Here is a 15,785-nt window from a genome sequence, read left to right as displayed (position 1 = left end):
ATGTTGGCAAGTTAGCAAGCAAGATGGAAACTATGGATGTGGAAATCTTGAGTGACGGCGGGAGAGGGTATCATTTGGCCTTTTCTATAGCCTCTCTGGAGGGTCATGCCATTGGGACCGGAATCCGACTTGGCGTCTCCTGGTATCAGAGAGTACACGGTCGAATTGACCTTCCTCCGAAGGACTGCGACATAGTTGCTCAAGCTGATCCGGTCTAGTGGCTCTGTTGAGTGTGGGGGTGGTCAGCAGGACTGGGCAATCTTGTGGAAGTGGAGAATCCAGAAATGGTGGAGGATCCATGACAATCTCACCCGAACTCGCCCGCCGATCCATCTGGGAATAAAATACTCCGTATGCATTCAAGTACTGTACAACAAACTCGGCCGAGGTGGCGAACCACGAACCATGAACCATCTATCCCACGCTAATGACAGCCTCGGCCAACTCCAAATGTCCACAACCCGGTTGTCAGATACCTGGAGGAGTTGCAAGTGGGAAACAATGTGACGTTCAATTACCAGTGGGGCCCATCTGGCGTGGGGAATAGCAAGCATGCTCAGGACCGGTGCACCAGGAAGTGCTCAAAAGAAGGGGAGCGCCCTCACCTGGTCCAGGAGGAACAAACAGTAACCTACCAGAAGGGCACCGATCACAATGCCTTCCCCCGTGCCGGTCGCGACACGTCCGATCAACAAGCCCACCGTGGGCAGAAACAACTACCAGCCCTTTGGGTTCCGCGAGGAAACTCTCCCCCAAGGCTGGAGTCAAGACGGCTCACGTCCGCTGCCCTGCGACATCCACGCCTCCCACGACGTGGGAATCCAAGTCCGAGACGGCAGCACTCTCTACTGCGACATCTATCGGCCCGCCAACTCGGACAAGCCGGTCCCGGCCATTCTGGCGTGGAGCCCCTTCGGGAAGAAATTCAATGGCATCACATTACTCAAGTTCCTGCCATGGGGGCTGGGAATCCCCAAGGGTGTTCTCAGCGGCCTGGAGAAGTTCGAGGGGCCCGATCCAGCCGAGTTCGTGCCGCGCGGGTTCGCCATCGTCAACGTAGACGCTCGTGGATCGGGCGACTCGGACGGCACGGTGGGGATCATGGGCACGCAGGAAGCCGAGGATGGCTACGATGTGATTGAGGCCATCGCCAAAATGCCCTGGTGCAACGGCAATGTCGGACTGGCCGGAAACTCCCACCTGGCCATCGTTCAATGGTTCATCGCGGCATTGCAGCCGCCATCCCTCAAAGCCATCGCCCCGTGGGAGGCATGCAGTGATCTCTACCGCGAGCAATTCGTCCGGGGCGGGGTCTTCGATGCTGGCCTCTTTGACTGGATCATCGACCACAACATCCAGGGTCACGGCGGCGTCGAGGACTTCCACGAGATGTACCGGCGCAATCGGACCGCGGACACTTTGTACTGGAAGGACAAACGACCAGACTTCAGCAAGATCCAAATCCCCGCCTACATCACGGCCTCCTACACCAGTTTCGTGCACACGATGGGTTCGCTACGCGGATGGCTTCAGATCCCCTCCGCGGACAAGTGGCTGCGGCTGTGCCCCTGGCAGGAATGGTACGACATGTGGAACTGCAAGGACTCCGCCCATGAACTGGCGTCCTTCTTTGACCACTACCTGAATGGCGCCAGCAACGGATGGGAGCAAACCCCGCGGGTCCGAACCACCATCTTACGCTTCAATCAAGACCCGTTGTCCGACATCGTCGAGGAGGACTATCCCATTCCACGCACCGACTATCGCAAGATGTACTTCCACGCCGACGGCACCCTTCGAACTGAGGCCCCCAGTGCAGCGTCATCGCTGTCGTACAACTCGGAGACGTACCAGGACTGTGCAAGCTTCACCTATACCTTCCCAACCCGCACCCGGCTGGCAGGCATCCCCAAAGCGGTGGTATACATGTCCTGTCCCGATTTCCATGATCTCGATGTCTATGTGCTGGTGCGCAAACTTGATACACAGGGCAAGGCGCTGCTCAATTTAAACATCCCCTGGTCGTCCATCGCAGAGCATGGTGTCAGTCCGGACGACGTTGAGAGTCTCTCTCCACGGGAGAAGACCAATCTGATGTTCCACGTGGGCTCTTTGGGGATCCTGCGGGCGTCAAGACGCGCCATTGATCGCAAGCAATCTCTGCATGAGAACTTTCCCTTCCACCCTCACGACCGGGACGAGTACATCAGCCCGGGCGAGGTGGTAAAGTTGGAGATTGGGATCTGGGCGATGGGGGTGGAGTATGAAGCCGGGGAGAGCGTGCGCGTGGAGATCCATGGGAACAGCCCGCTCCTGCGGGGAGAATTCAAGGAGGATAACGAATTTCAGGAGCTGGCGTCGCACGGGACGCATATCGTTCACATTGGGGGAGAGCAGTCTTCGCATATCATCCTGCCGTTTGTTTGAGATGTAGTACTATTATAGAGATATCACGCGATGAACGATAAAGAACGAGACACCAGCCAGTACTCAGATTACGAAAGTGATTGTAGATATACCAGAAATAGAAGCAAGAAAATTGATTGATTAACGAATTTATTCCTGTAACTGTCGCAGAAATCTGATTAAACGAAGGAGAGCCCTCTCATGCACGTACGCCCAGCGAGCGTACGATCAAGGGTCATACCAACGGGTCAGGGGACACCACCAAGTAAAATTTTGAATCAGAGATGCCTTCATCGCGTCCGTGAATAACAAGGTATGGTGTGCCGAACGCCTTTCTCAGCCTCGCTCCATCCCGGGATTCCCAGCAGCCCTTAAACCCCGAAAGTACCTAGGAGTTTGGAGTGAGAGGAGAATGGAAAGGGGAAATGAATTGGTACACTCAACACTACTGTTACTACTACATAGTAATAAGTAGTAACGCCATACCCTCTTGGGCCTCCATGGAGAAGATTGACGTTGGAGGGGAGTGGGGAGGGGCGAAGAGAGAGTGAGAGAGAGACAGGGAGATAGGGAGATAGGTACGGGGTATGAAGGAGAATGAGAACAACTGCTTCTCTTCCCCTTCCCCACTCCAGAATAGGTAAAAGGAAGGTGGTCTCAGGACTGGTCGAAACATGAGAAGCAGAAGTTTTGTTCTAACAAAGGCCCGCGGGAGTTGCTCGCATTAGCCCAGCTCACTGATTAGTTAGACGAAAGCATCCAAATTAGTGAGAGTCACTAAAAAGAATTACCTATCGTTCCTACACAACATGCATACTTGCAGGAATGGATGCAATCAAAAGTAGGTTTATTTGTGACAGGCTGTGAGCTATGATAGAAACGGGGGTGGGAGGGGGGCTCGATCCGAGCACCGATCTCTGCCTGATCCCTGATTCGTGTTGGAAGAAGTGACATGTTGAGTTGTTTTATTGCAGGATACTGGCCATGGGTGTGCGATCATTCATGTCAAATTAGAAATGATGGCAATTTGGGCTACAGCCGTGGACTTGGGATGTGCCTTCAATCATCTTATCATGGCGTGCAGTCGATGATGCTCTCCGAGCCACGTATGGCAGACAGGCTGTTGGTAGGTAGTAAAATGCCTAGCAGTAGTAAGAGGTACCTAGTTGGTAGTAAGCTAGCCATATATCTCAATCGGGAAGGAAGGATCAGACAGCCAGTGAAAAGTAATCAAACCAGTTCCGAAGCGCCACACGTGTGTGTTGCCCATCAGTTGCCCATCAGCTCCTGCAGCGAGAAAGCACACATGATACCTAGTAGAATAGAAACAGCCTATTGTCTAAGAGAACATTCAACAGGGAGGAATGCATGGTTCAAACATGGCCAGACCACTCAATGAACAGCTAGTACAGTATATTCCGGAATTTCCAATGGACCATTCGCTAACGACGCTATCTAGTTACTCCACCCTCTATATCCCTAGGGGAAGATCCGCCGTAATCCCAGGCCCGGTCATCAGCCCGGCAGAAAACGTAGGGGGGCCCCCCCATGGAAGAAAGCTGTTTTCCATTGTCAGACAGTCTGATCCCTGTCGTCCTGGCATGGCGAAATAATGATGGGGATCTGCACAGCCAACAGCATTGCCCAGGTCGAATGACTCGGTTGATAACCGTGTGACTGGCACTGACACATGAAAGGATGATATCACGGACGCCGTCGCGGGTGGTGTTGTGGTAGTGGACGGATAACCATGACCATAGGTTATTTTTTGTAGTGGTGGTTGTGTGATCTCACGCTGACAGTTGTCCTTTCGCAGCTCATCTTCGCCTGATGGGCGCCCACGGAGCTTGGCCTTAATCTTCGTAGCTTTCCCTCCTTTCGCCCCTGACCGCTGGCGCTGAGGTGCTGGTGGGTCTGAGATCGATGTCTTTTTGTTACTCGCTTGCTTTCGGTACCGTGTGGTGGACTGGACGCCATATTTGACGGCTTCTTCCGTTAGGCGCCAGTAGTTCTGGGGCTTCTTACCGGGTTCCTCCTCTCGAACAGCTTCGAACCCCTATCGGAAGATGCACCGTGTCAGTCATCGGGTCAAGACCAAGGGCCTGAAACGAACAGCACAAGCAATCGTGGAGAATCGCGAAGTAGCATCACCTACCGCATTCATTGAGAGGTTGTGTCGGACGCTGTTCTGCCAGCCTTTGGAAGCACGATCCTTTCCTTTTACTGTACGCTTCTCAAACCAGCTGTAGATATCCTGAAGCGTAAGCTTTTTATCGGGAGCCTCAAGGAGGGCTTTCTCGATAAGGCAGGAATATGGGGCCTCCGAGTTTGCCTCCTCTCCGATGTCGTCAAGACTAGGTCGTGACTCCTCATGGTGGGGCCCTGGTCCGTTTGCATGGGTCTTCACCTTGTCAGATAGGAACGAACGATGACCTGAGCTCGGAAAAGCCAGTGACGGTGGTGGCAACCGTGGGGTAGGACAAGCCGTTTTAAAGGTATTTGGCCGTGTTGGATACGGTGCAGCTATCTGAGAAGGTACGGAATAGGTGCCAGATTCAAGCGAGCATCCAGGTTGCTGGGTTCCTGGCGTCCGCGACCAGAGCAGAGAGTTTCTGGTGCTTTCGTAACTGCTTCCTGGTTCGAGCTTTACTTGTTTCGACTCCGGGCAACTGGGTGCGGTCGAATGCGATGACCACTCGGAAGACTCAACGCCGTGAGTAGGAAAGAGACTTGGCACTTCCTCCTCAGATGAAGCGCTGGATGGTGAAGAAGAAGAGGGTCGGTATAGCGGTGCCTTCCACAGAGTTGTGGTATGATAATGATGTTGTTGTTGGAGGTGGTAGTGAGACATCGCCGTCTCTGAACTGCCGGAATGGGAACTCGTCCAATTTCCGATTGCTGAACAGGGATAGACATGGTGAGAAGGGGTCAAACGAGCGCTATCTGTTACAGGTGAGGGAGGGGTCACTGTTTGTCTCGCAGGCTCAATCTGAGAAGAAGCCCGGCCGAATGGAAGTGAGTCCGGGTGTGAGCTGAGAGGAGGAGAAGGATAGAAACGATCCATAATGTGCTTGTGCTTGTGCTTGTGGCCTTGTGCTAGTAGTATGAGCCAGGATGAACGCAATTTGTGACGAGAGCTGGGTCAATGACTAGTTCAGAGTAACATGAGAAGAAGTGTAGCTTCACAGCGGAATAAAAATATTATATAAATTTAGTGAGACTTCGACGACACCCTTGCCTCTAGAGTCCCATCAAGTAGCTTGCTGCAAAATAAAGGGTTCTTTCTGAACAAAGGAAAGGAGGGTTAGGAGGGGTTGGCTCCAAAATCGCCTTCAAATTAAGTCAAAAAAAAAAAAATAGACGTGTGACCACTGAGACGAAGGGAGCCCGATCTTGCAAATGAAGCTGTGAGGCAAAAGAAAATGCCAGCTCATAATGTACAGTACAAGCTTGGTCTTTTTGATCTCTTCTTTCCTTTCCTTTTCTTTTTCTTTTGAGGTCTGTCTACGGTATCAGTCCCTCCCTCAGTATGTCTGACTTTCTCTCTCTCCTGCTAACCCTCTTTCTTCTTTTGTAGGCTTGCAATTAGTCAGTCTTTGCACATATTTAGTCCTTAAAAACAAGGATGAGGTTGAACAAGATGTCAAGATCGCCCTTTCCCACAGCCCAGGAGGAGGGGAGGGAAATGGTAGACATTAGTCAGAAAAGAATCAGGATGATATCAATGGTCTACCAGCCAACCTATTCTATCATGTGTTGAAAATGTAGCTGCATTGACAACCGCGGGAGTCGCCCCCCATAAGGTTGTGAAACCGAACTGGTATTCTAGTCCACTTGCAGTGCAGTCGAAGACCATGAAATCACGAATGCCCAAACGGAGGCTAGATCTGGTCCGAGGGGGCTTGCGATGGCGGTCCCTGGGTGGCCTGCCGCGCCATATGGGCCGGGGTCATGCACGTATTAATGAGGATGGCGATACCGGAAGCCTGCAGATACATTCTACCATCCACCAAAAATGAAAAATAGAAAAACAAAAAACAAAGAAAACAAAGGGCAATTCGAAATTAGCTGCAGAACTTTTCTCAGAATTGGAGATAACTCCTCTCCCTTCCCTCTTCCTCAAGCCATGAGAAGTCTTTAGAGAGTTGTCCTGCAGATACTAGGTACACCACTGCTTCTCCCGGTTTCCCCGTCCAGCCGGAACCTTAGAACAATACGCAATGTTTCCCCAAAGCCGCATCAGGTGTTACCACCATTCCCAAGTCCACGACGACCATGCGAGGGAAGCATGAGGTCCCCCGCCTCAATTCTGATTTGTTGCACGTGATATACACCAGCGCTGCCCAGGGTGGGGGAGCCTTTGCTGGAGAGAGTGGAGGCACGGAAAGCATTTCTGACCGAATATATACAGATCTCGAGTGCAGTGTAATTAAGCATCGACAGGTATTCCGTGAGTGGAGACCACGATCTGCGCGCCGGATCATGTAGTAGCTTGAGATCGAATATGATACATCTTAGCTTGGCTGGGATAGAGTCCAATACGTGATCAGATGGATTAAGTTTGCAGTCCAATCAGAAGAGCGAGAACGGCTCTTCGCTGTACGCGGACGAATTCGTCCCTGTGGAACCCAGACCTGACGATATTTTGCCTCTGGCATACGCTAGGGCTTTTCGTGCGTTCCATACCGCCGAAACTTCGAAAATCGCCTTGATTTTACTTCCGGTAGTAGATCTGGATAATCGAGTTAGTATAGCACCGGGATGAGACGTCGATCAGGGACTCGACTCACCCGCTTGAATTGAAAATGTAGTTGCAGAATTCCCTGCCGACACCGTCAATTCTCATTTTCTTTGTACGAAAAAAAGGGGGATGTAACGTACTTTGTCGAAAGTACTCTTGAAACCGCGTTCTCGCTTGGCACTGTAATCCCACTCCTTATCCACAATGCGAAAGGCGATATCTTCATACGGTGGGCCGGCCATAAAACGAATGAGACAAGTATCTTCTTCCCCTGCTTCCGCAAAGGACTGACCGCGCTTACGGCCATTTTCCCGCTCGATACGGTAGGTCGGAGCTTTGGTCTTGTCAATCAGATCTGGGTAGAATATATTGAACTTGTAGCCCTGGACGACTTTCGGGGGTGGGTTGTCGTGGTCATAGTGGGTTTGGTTGTACTTGTTCCACTCGTAGCCCATTTGAACACGGTTGAAGTACCGCGGCTTGCGGGGTCGATACTTGCCTGCCCACAAAGGTTGGGCGCCGGAGCTTACAGCTTCCTCGCCAGTGAAGATCTCTTCGTTTTCACTCACTCCCTTCGCCAATTCGCGTTCATAGAGGGCCTTGGTCGCTTGAGAAAAGTCATCGTTGGGGATGGCCGAGAACCTAGTTAGGGCGCTAGGAACTGGCATGTTTGTTGCTTGGTTCAGGGGAGTAGCCGAAGGCTTCTCCGCATGTCGCTGGCGCAGCGGCACAAATCCCATCTTCAAGATTTTTTGTCGTTCCCGGGCCTGCATAGTGTTGGCATCAGTCTTTCGAGGGTTGATTTATGATACATGGTGCAATTAGACTGACCACTTGACCAAGAAAAGCACTTTCATCGACAATCTCCAGTATCTTGTCCTCTGGACGAACCTGAAGCAATGGGTCCGGATCGAGACCTTCAAAGTCGTGATGATCGGGTTGAGCGTCACTCCCCGAGGGGGCCCGGATAAAGGGAGCCAGCGGAGCGAGCTTCGCTCGCACAGATTCGGCCTCCTCGCACTGTTGTGTGCGCAGCCCCTTAACTCTCTCATCTATGACATCTTGAAACACTTTCTTCAGCTTGGCGCGAGCTTTCCAAACAGTGAGACTGCGCAGAAGTTCTTCCCAGTAGTCTGTGTCGATGGGTTCGTTCGAATCCAACTTTCTCCTAACTTGCACCTCGAGTGTCTGAAGTTGTTCGTAGGACTTGGGACTCAGCAATCGGTTGATGTCGGAAGCCACGGAGCTGAGCGCACGACCTTCAGGCCCGGTGATCTTTTGGCGATCTCGACAGATGACCTTCATCGTCTGCGCCAGAAAAGATAGTGGTTAGCATCGTCTAAACAACATCCTGACCAGCCGGAAGACCAGAGGAGACCTCATACCTTCCAAAACTCCCGGTTCTGCGAGTTCTTCTCCAGACCCAAGAAGGTATCAATATCCTTCTCTAGATCCAGCAACTGTGCCGCCGACAGTCCTTCAAAGACACCATCGGGGTCCACCAGATCGAGCTCCGAATCGGCGATTTCATCATCTAGAGGGTTCCTCGTAGGATCGATCACCCGTAGAGTAACAGTGAGCCAATCGATCGGCTTGGCTCTGCCTTCCTTCACCCGGATCTCTGCCTTCTTTTTGGCCTGCTTGAGAACGAAGATGTCCTCCTGCGCCACCCATTCTCGGACCTGCTCATCTTCCTGAAGCTGATTGAGCCGCACCTGGTCCTTCATATTCCGCGGTCGCGACTGCGACGGACGACCTTCTTCGCCTCTCCAGGCCCTGCTGGAGTCGTATTGCTGGTCTCGGTCGTCATATCGGCGTGGGTGCTTCTGAGGATGACGCGACGGGGAGCGAGAACGGCTGCGCTTCGAGCTTGCTCGCTCGGGAAATCGCGATGACATCCTGTTGGGGGGAGGCCCAGGATGATTCCGAATCTCTCGTGAGTATACGATAGTAAAGCAAAAACAAAATTAAGAAGAAGAACGAACAGAGTTATTCAGTGGCTGTCAAATGAGAAGCAGGCTCTCCAAGTTGCACTGTTATCGGACAGTCCAGAGATCGGGTTGACAGCTTCCCGCACCAGGAAGGTCAATCGATCGCGCCGCCGCCGCGGCAAACCTTCTCTATCAGCACGTGCATCTAATCTATTGCCTACCAACCCGCTGATGCCTTAAATAGCGGCTCTTACTTCTCAACTTACCTACCATTCTAAAGCAGACCCAACCAGTCGCGGTCAAAATGCCTTCGAGATGGCACAGACTGCATTTCTCATCCTCTGGCAATGTCCCCACTCTCTTGTATCAGTTTACCTTCACTGTGGACGGATATGAGCTGTATATCACCGACCTTACATACATATGGTCGGAACATTTGGATCGTAAATCTATACTGCGACGAGCAGATGAAGACGACACCACCATCGACCCCAGTGAGGATAACGATCAGCTCACAGTGCTACTACAGAAGATAGAAGAGGCGCTGCATCATGACTCTGGGCATAGTGCTGCGCTCAGCCGGGGCTCAGAGGGTGCGAGCCTACACCTGCTCACCACAACAAAGCTCCCGGCTCCGCTCAACCCTCTCCGATGGAGGTTTTACTTGTCCCAGAACCCTCATTCTGCGACCACTGACCATCTGCTCTTGCCGCTGGTGAAATCTGAGACCGTATGGCAATCGCGGGAACAGGTTTTGATCGACCAGCTCATGAAGAAAGACTGGGTCTTAGGGAAGCTCTTCGACAAGCTCGAAGCTCTAGCTATCGACATTGGCACAGTCTTCCCTGGCGTCTCCGGTCATTGTCCGGGACAGAAAGACACGATGCTGTCACATACTGCCAAATACATCAAAGGGGTCGAGCCATTCGACAACGACTCCTGGATTCGCGAGACCAATGTATCCTTTCCCGAGCTCAGCTCCGCGGCCAATCTTGCCACGGAAGCCACTGGCTCCGGGGTTGGTGATGCCGACAGAGTGCGAGACCTCACTGCGCCAGCAGACGGATGGTGGAAGCAGCTCTCAACTGCAGTCGTCGACTCATCGTCCGACAATGAGGCCCGGAAGCCTGCCGTAGAGAAGCGCCAATTTGATGGTAGTCTCGAGACTGACACTGACAGTGGAAATGAGGATGACGACGACGAATTTGAGGTATGTTCTTACAGCCCGCTCAACCTTTCTAAGCAGTTCAGCGTTCACTATCTTTTCTCGCCCTAGCGACAAGAGACACCGCCGCATCTAAGACGCACCACAGCCAAGACGCAAAGTCCAAGCCCTGGTGCAGAGCCAAGCTCAGCAAGACACGGGACGAGATCATCGTCAAGGTCGGAGCAGTTATCAGTACAGAAGCTTTCTAAAGGTGGTGGTCTTGGTGTAATCGGAGGCAGGAAGAGACCACAATCGAAAGAGAAGACACCGCCCTCTTCTGCTTCAGAGGTCGACATCCCAGACCGGAGAGCCAAACCACCAGTACCTCCCCCCAGAGCAACAGATAGCGATGCAACCGCCTCTGAGACAGACGGAGACGACGACCTTTCTCAACCCCAACCACTGAAACTGAAGGCACCAGCACCAGTCAAGCGCGGCCTTGGAATCATAGGCGGCAAGAAGAAAGAGCAACCACCTTCTCTGCCATCATCTCCAAATCGGCAACCCTCTCAACCATTATCAGACCAGCTGTCTGAGTCAAAGACCCAGACCCCGCCCAAACGGACCGGCCGGTTGGGGGTGATAGGAGGTATTGCAGGCTCCACCAAGCGCACTGCGGAATCTCAACCACCAACAAACGCTGCGTCATCTGCCAAATTAGAACACTCGGATGATGCATCCGAAGGAGCCACTACAGAACTAGCAGACCCGCGAGCAGCCCGTTCAGTATCTCAGGAACAAAAGTCTGAATTGACACCACCCGCGGAACAAGAGAAAGAGGAGAGTGAACAGCAGCGGGCCGACAGGAAGCGGGATGAATTGAAACGACAACTCGAGGCGAAGGCCAAAGCTCCAGCCAAGAAGAAACGAAAATTCTGAACTTGGCTTTTCCGGAGACTACTAACTTGAGTTGAAATCATAGGACACAGTTTTGTGCTGGCTAGTTAGAAGTTGTTTTTTGGATAGGCCGGCGGCAGGAAGACCATTTCATGGGTCATCCACATTACTACTACAATGTAGGCGCATTATATTATGTACAGTCATCATTATCGACCCGTTGGGACTTCTGTCCACTGGCAAATCGAGGCTGGGTGCTAAAGTCTCACTTTACAAGATGAGACGACAGACAGAAACATGGAAAGAAAGATAGATCGGCTCAGCCTTCTGCCGATTCAATGGCGTCAGTCGCTCGTATGAATAGATTCAGTATTAATTGCTCAGCCCACTGCCGCTGCCACCAAAGCTTGTCCGATGGCCACTTCGCCGCGGCTTCCCTTGTTCACTAGGTGTCACTAGTCGCACCTTTTTGGGAGACATCGTGGTAGAGGAGGCTCCACTGGGCCCAGCGCTGGTGGTAGCCGTGGTTGAAGTGCTTCCAGCTGATGCACCAACCCCCAACATACCACGCACCTTCTCCACGGCCCTGCTTTCCCCCTTGGCCCATGTGTCTCGTTTGACAAAGCCTGCACCTGCTTTGCGGCCGGCGGAATCTCGTTTCTTGGACTCCTCTAGCAGGACAGACCGGTTGTGTTCACGGCGGGGCCCTGGACCACAGTCATGCATACACCCCGGGGTCGCGCAGCCACCCTCGCTGATGGATACATCACTTAGCCAAGTACTGATGCAAGCTAGATGTCCGCCGTGGCCGCAGCCTTGACACCACGTCCAGAGAGTGGCTCCTCTGGGCCGACACGGTTGAGTATTTTCGGAGAACATAGCGTCCATTTGCTGTAACTCGTATTGAGGTATAGATTCTGTCTCCAAGGAGGAATGCGAAGCGGACAAGGTATATGGTGATCCTGACCCAAGATCGGGGTGATCCGAGGACATTGATAGCTCTGCGACCCATTCTGGAGGAGGATCAACACTCATACAGATAGCACACGGATCCTGTGGGGTGTTGCAACGATAGCATCGTCCATTGTCACTCTTTGGGTTCTCATATGGCCGTTTGCATGAGAAACAGAATACGTTCATGTATGTGTCCGCCTGGGCATATTCGTACACTGCTGGGTAGGACGGCACGCAGAGGAGCCGGAGCTCGGCCGCCTCCTTGTACATTGACTGTCGTAATAATTGTTCGTTGTAGGCTTTGAGAATGAATTCCGTCTCTTCGCTGGGAAGGATCTTGTCGCATTCCTGAAAAAGAGCGCGCAACATTAGGAGTAGGTGAGCAGCAGACTGGATGTCAACAACAGCGCCACTATGATAGTGTCTGATCGCCTCCTTGAACAGTAGCTCAACACTCCAGGGCTTGTTAGGGGTTGTATCGGGAGTAATTGGAATGCTGACGTCCGAAAATTGTTTCAACACTCCAGAGGTGCTCTGAGCACTCCACTCATTGGGCCCTGATTGAGACCTTTCCTCTAAAGTACGAGACTCCAATGGTTGGCTCTCTTTGAGGAGCGGAGGGGGGCTGGACGGCCGGTCAAGATGAATAGTATCAGAGCCTGGAGGCTCTTCCTCGAACGACTCGCTGCTGAGCATTTCTGTCTCATGCGCAATGTCAGGATTTAGGATGGATGCTCCTCTACTCCTGGTTCTGTTATTGTTTGAAATAGGTATATCCACCTGCTCGCCTCGGCTCTCGGTCCCCGCTGCATCATGAAGCCTTGCAGCAGAATTAAGGGACGTACCCATGTATTTAGAAGGATGCGAACTTTCCGTTGATGCGGAGAACATTGGGAAGCTTTCTGATGACTCTTGACGATGAAACGTTGGGGGCTTGGCAGATTCCATCCGAGATTCCAAGGTCAGTACTTTTTTTGGATGCAGCCTGTAATCACGAATTGCCGCTCTTTTGTCCTCCATCTTCAAATCATAATCATCCACTTCAGAAGCGTCCTTTGAAATACCCGCAGGCTTTCTGATATGCCAATCTGTCCTGCCGGTGATGGCTCGTGGTGCAGATCGCTGGTCATCTGCCAGATCATGGGCTACAGAAGGACGCAAGAAATCAGGTGGTAAACTTTCAGGCGCAAAATGAGCGCCTTTATTTGCCTGCTCTCGACTCTCGTTGAAGTCGCGGATTGGCCGAGGATCAACGTCCGATACCGATGACCAATCATTTGAAGACATTGTCCCGATATTGGGACTCAGGACTGAGGCAGGAAGCGGTTGAATATCTGTAGTATCATTTAGGGACGTCATGTGGGATATTGAACTATCCAGAGACCCGAGTGGAGAATCAGGTAGGGGCTGCGCAAGCGGGGTGGTCATAGTCGAAGCACCCTCCGTATCAGTGAGAGGATGCTTTGATGTATCGCTCTCAATGACGCTCTTGATCAGCTTGTTCTTAAATTTGTCCTGTCGACCGTCTTCCAATGTCCGCTGCTTTTCCTCGACCGGCCCTTCTTTTGACGGGCGTTTCTTCATGACCCGAAGTCCCTTATCGAGCGAGGGGGGCTGCTGCTTCGCCCTAAGTTCAAGCTCCTGAATGACCGCGTACTGGATGACCCGCCAGGTCTGAGCAAGCTTGAATAAAGATATGTCTTCGGAGCACTGGGCATTGTGGCCAAGTGATTCAAGCAAAGACTGTATAGAACTCTTGGGAAGCATGTCAGGCTCATCGAGCAGAGGATGATAGTGCGAAGCTAGATACTGGTATGTATCCTGATCCAGTGTGGCTCCCGGGACCCCTCCAACAACCCCGAGCTGACGTACCTCTGGGGTTTTGATCTGAGACAATAACCTTTCCAGAGGGAGAATAGGAACAAGCTCCGATACACTCGGGGGAGTACTGCCTAAGGACTTAGACGGTCGAATGCTACTTGACTTACTATACCGATGCCGCGTCGAGGTGAGCGGGGCGTCATCAAGGAAATCGTCCACAGGGCTCTGGCTCAAGACTTCCCCACTGCTGCTCTCGTCCTGTCGAGGGCCTACAACCTCAGCGGTGCTGGGTCCAAGAGCACTTCGTCGAGGACGCTTCTGGACAAAGGCGAGCACTTCTCCACTTGGGCTCCAAGCAACAGCACAGGTCGACCGTTGATTGACCACTTGAGGGGCATATCGAACATCTGTCTGGGTGAAAGCGCCGGCTTCACCCACCGTCCATAACAGATCCTTGGAATGCCAAAGCAGATCGGTGGCGTGAGCGTCATAACGATCAAACTCGCGGAAGGGAACATGGGACCGGCGAAGATCCCAGAGATGAACTCGTGGGTCCTCCTTGTCGTAAGATGTTACTACCTGCGACGACTGCCAATCACCTGCTCCCTCCGGCTCCCTCGCCCATGATGGGGGCCGCCAGCGCACATTGAGAACAGCCTGGGGGGTACGAAACTGAAAGGCCGGCTTCTGTCTTCTTTCTGCTGAAGTAGAGAAATCCCAAACCTTCACTTGCCTGTCTGTGCCTCCACTGACAAGGTGCTTTCCATCAGGATGCCAGTCTACCGAATAACAGGGGCGATCATGAGCAGTAATCCGCATCAACGGCGCACTGGTCTTGCGGCAATCCCACAGTTGTATAGCTCCACTGTCTGTGGCTGTTGCAAACAGTACTCTGTCGGTCGGTGACCATCTGATATCACGGATAGCATCACTGTTACCGTTGAATAAGTCCGTACTTCCACATACTAAGACGCCCCGTTCTGCCGATGCTGTCCGCAAATCCCACATGCGGATCGAAGAGTCCTGGCTTCCAGACAACAGCCATGATGAATGGTATGGATTGAAGGCTAGGCGGTGAACTTGACGGCTATGGCCTTGAAACCGGCAGCATTCTAAGCCAGTCCGATACAGATCGTAGACAACAATGCGGCCATTGGCCACCGCGGTGGCGATGATTTGGTCATGCTCACCATGTGACCACTTCACATCTCTGACCGTCAGCTGGTCTTTGTGCCGAGCGGAAAGCCCACTCCCGACATGGTGAGTAGAAGAATAGCTAATAATGGCACTGCGAAGATTGAATTCCTCGGACGAATGATCCGGCGAGACACGGATCGTTTTCAAAATCTCTTTGCCGCCGATAACTGCATGTGTCCGCTGGGGAGATATATCTAGCGCAGCTATAGGAATCCCAGTCTTATGAGAGATCGTCTGAGAAGCACCAGGTCTAGGAAGATGTCAGATTCATTCACCTTTCACATTTCAAGGTGCTTAGAGCTTCCGTCACCCCGGTCATCGGGACCAAATTACTAGGTAAAGCCAAGGCACTAATGGGGAGGAAAGAAGTAAGGGGGAGGTAGGGCAAGAGTCGAGCGAGGGCGAGGAAGCAGTATCTCGGAAGGGCGGGGGAAAGGAGTGGAGTGGAGAGCTATACAAGGACTTGGACCTAGTGGAACGGGGACCAGCAGATAGATCTGCACGACCACTTTGCGTATGCGGACTGGGAGGTCGAGACCCGGAGAAAAAAGGCTGGGCAAATCTTGCCAAAGCACTGGCCGCGCGGTTGGAATACTTGTGACTTTGTTGCACGGGAGCTGGAGGTGGGGGAGGCGGCGGCGCTGGGGAGGTGTTGCCTCGGGGGGGCAATCGAGAGAAGTCGGCCATGATT

General features: G+C 52.5%; 5 protein-coding genes across 5 annotated transcripts; 2 read left to right on the top strand and 3 right to left on the bottom strand.

The window, feature by feature from the left end:
• Positions 1 to 391: 391 nt before the first annotated feature.
• On the top strand, positions 392 to 2,427 carry BO72DRAFT_525067 (CocE/NonD family hydrolase; the record flags this gene model as incomplete). Its single annotated transcript, XM_040949928.1, has 1 exon — positions 392 to 2,427. Exon 1 carries the CDS (start codon positions 655 to 657, stop codon positions 2,425 to 2,427), a length of 1,773 nt encoding a protein of 590 aa, XP_040804599.1. The 5' UTR covers positions 392 to 654.
• Positions 2,428 to 3,877: 1,450 nt separating this feature from the next.
• BO72DRAFT_525066 (forkhead box transcription factor) lies at positions 3,878 to 5,333 on the bottom strand (the record flags this gene model as incomplete). The annotated part of the gene is made up of 2 exons (XM_040949927.1): positions 4,562 to 5,333; positions 3,878 to 4,462 (listed from the first exon to the last, which is right to left on the bottom strand). Exons 1-2 carry the CDS (start codon positions 5,255 to 5,257, stop codon positions 3,878 to 3,880), a joined length of 1,281 nt encoding a protein of 426 aa, XP_040804598.1. The 5' UTR covers positions 5,258 to 5,333.
• Positions 5,334 to 7,120: 1,787 nt separating this feature from the next.
• Positions 7,121 to 9,045, bottom strand: BO72DRAFT_493105 (splicing factor cactin; the record flags this gene model as incomplete). The annotated part of the gene is made up of 5 exons (XM_040948350.1): positions 7,121 to 7,138; positions 7,197 to 7,229; positions 7,288 to 7,914; positions 7,979 to 8,455; positions 8,533 to 9,045. 5 exons carry the CDS (start codon positions 9,043 to 9,045, stop codon positions 7,121 to 7,123), a joined length of 1,668 nt encoding a protein of 555 aa, XP_040804597.1.
• Positions 9,046 to 9,356: 311 nt separating this feature from the next.
• BO72DRAFT_422542 (uncharacterized protein) lies at positions 9,357 to 11,467 on the top strand. Its single transcript, XM_040942812.1, has 2 exons — positions 9,357 to 10,288; positions 10,355 to 11,467. The coding sequence occupies exons 1-2, from the start codon at positions 9,383 to 9,385 to the stop codon at positions 11,162 to 11,164; spliced, it is 1,716 nt and encodes a 571-aa protein (XP_040804596.1). The 5' UTR covers positions 9,357 to 9,382; the 3' UTR covers positions 11,165 to 11,467.
• Positions 11,468 to 11,494: 27 nt separating this feature from the next.
• BO72DRAFT_370799 (WD repeat protein) lies at positions 11,495 to 15,781 on the bottom strand (the record flags this gene model as incomplete). Its single annotated transcript, XM_040940977.1, has 2 exons — positions 11,495 to 15,344; positions 15,552 to 15,781. 2 exons carry the CDS (start codon positions 15,779 to 15,781, stop codon positions 11,495 to 11,497), a joined length of 4,080 nt encoding a protein of 1,359 aa, XP_040804595.1.
• Positions 15,782 to 15,785: the final 4 nt, after the last annotated feature.

Source organism: Aspergillus fijiensis, assembly GCF_003184825.1.
Source record: "Aspergillus fijiensis CBS 313.89 unplaced genomic scaffold BO72scaffold_8, whole genome shotgun sequence".
Classification (NCBI taxonomy): Eukaryota; Fungi; Ascomycota; class Eurotiomycetes; order Eurotiales; family Aspergillaceae; genus Aspergillus; species Aspergillus fijiensis.
Note: the sequence above shows the minus strand (reverse complement) of the source record. Positions and strands in the feature narration are given on the sequence as shown.

Bases quoted from the DNA above. Each gene is read 5' to 3' on its own strand.
- BO72DRAFT_422542 (XM_040942812.1), top strand. From the start codon at position 9,383: ATGCCTTCGAGATGGCACAGACTGCATTTCTCATCCTCTGGCAATGTC. The intron at 10,289-10,354 runs GTATGTTCTTAC...TTCTCGCCCTAG, and splicing joins ATGACGACGACGAATTTGAG to CGACAAGAGACACCGCCGCA.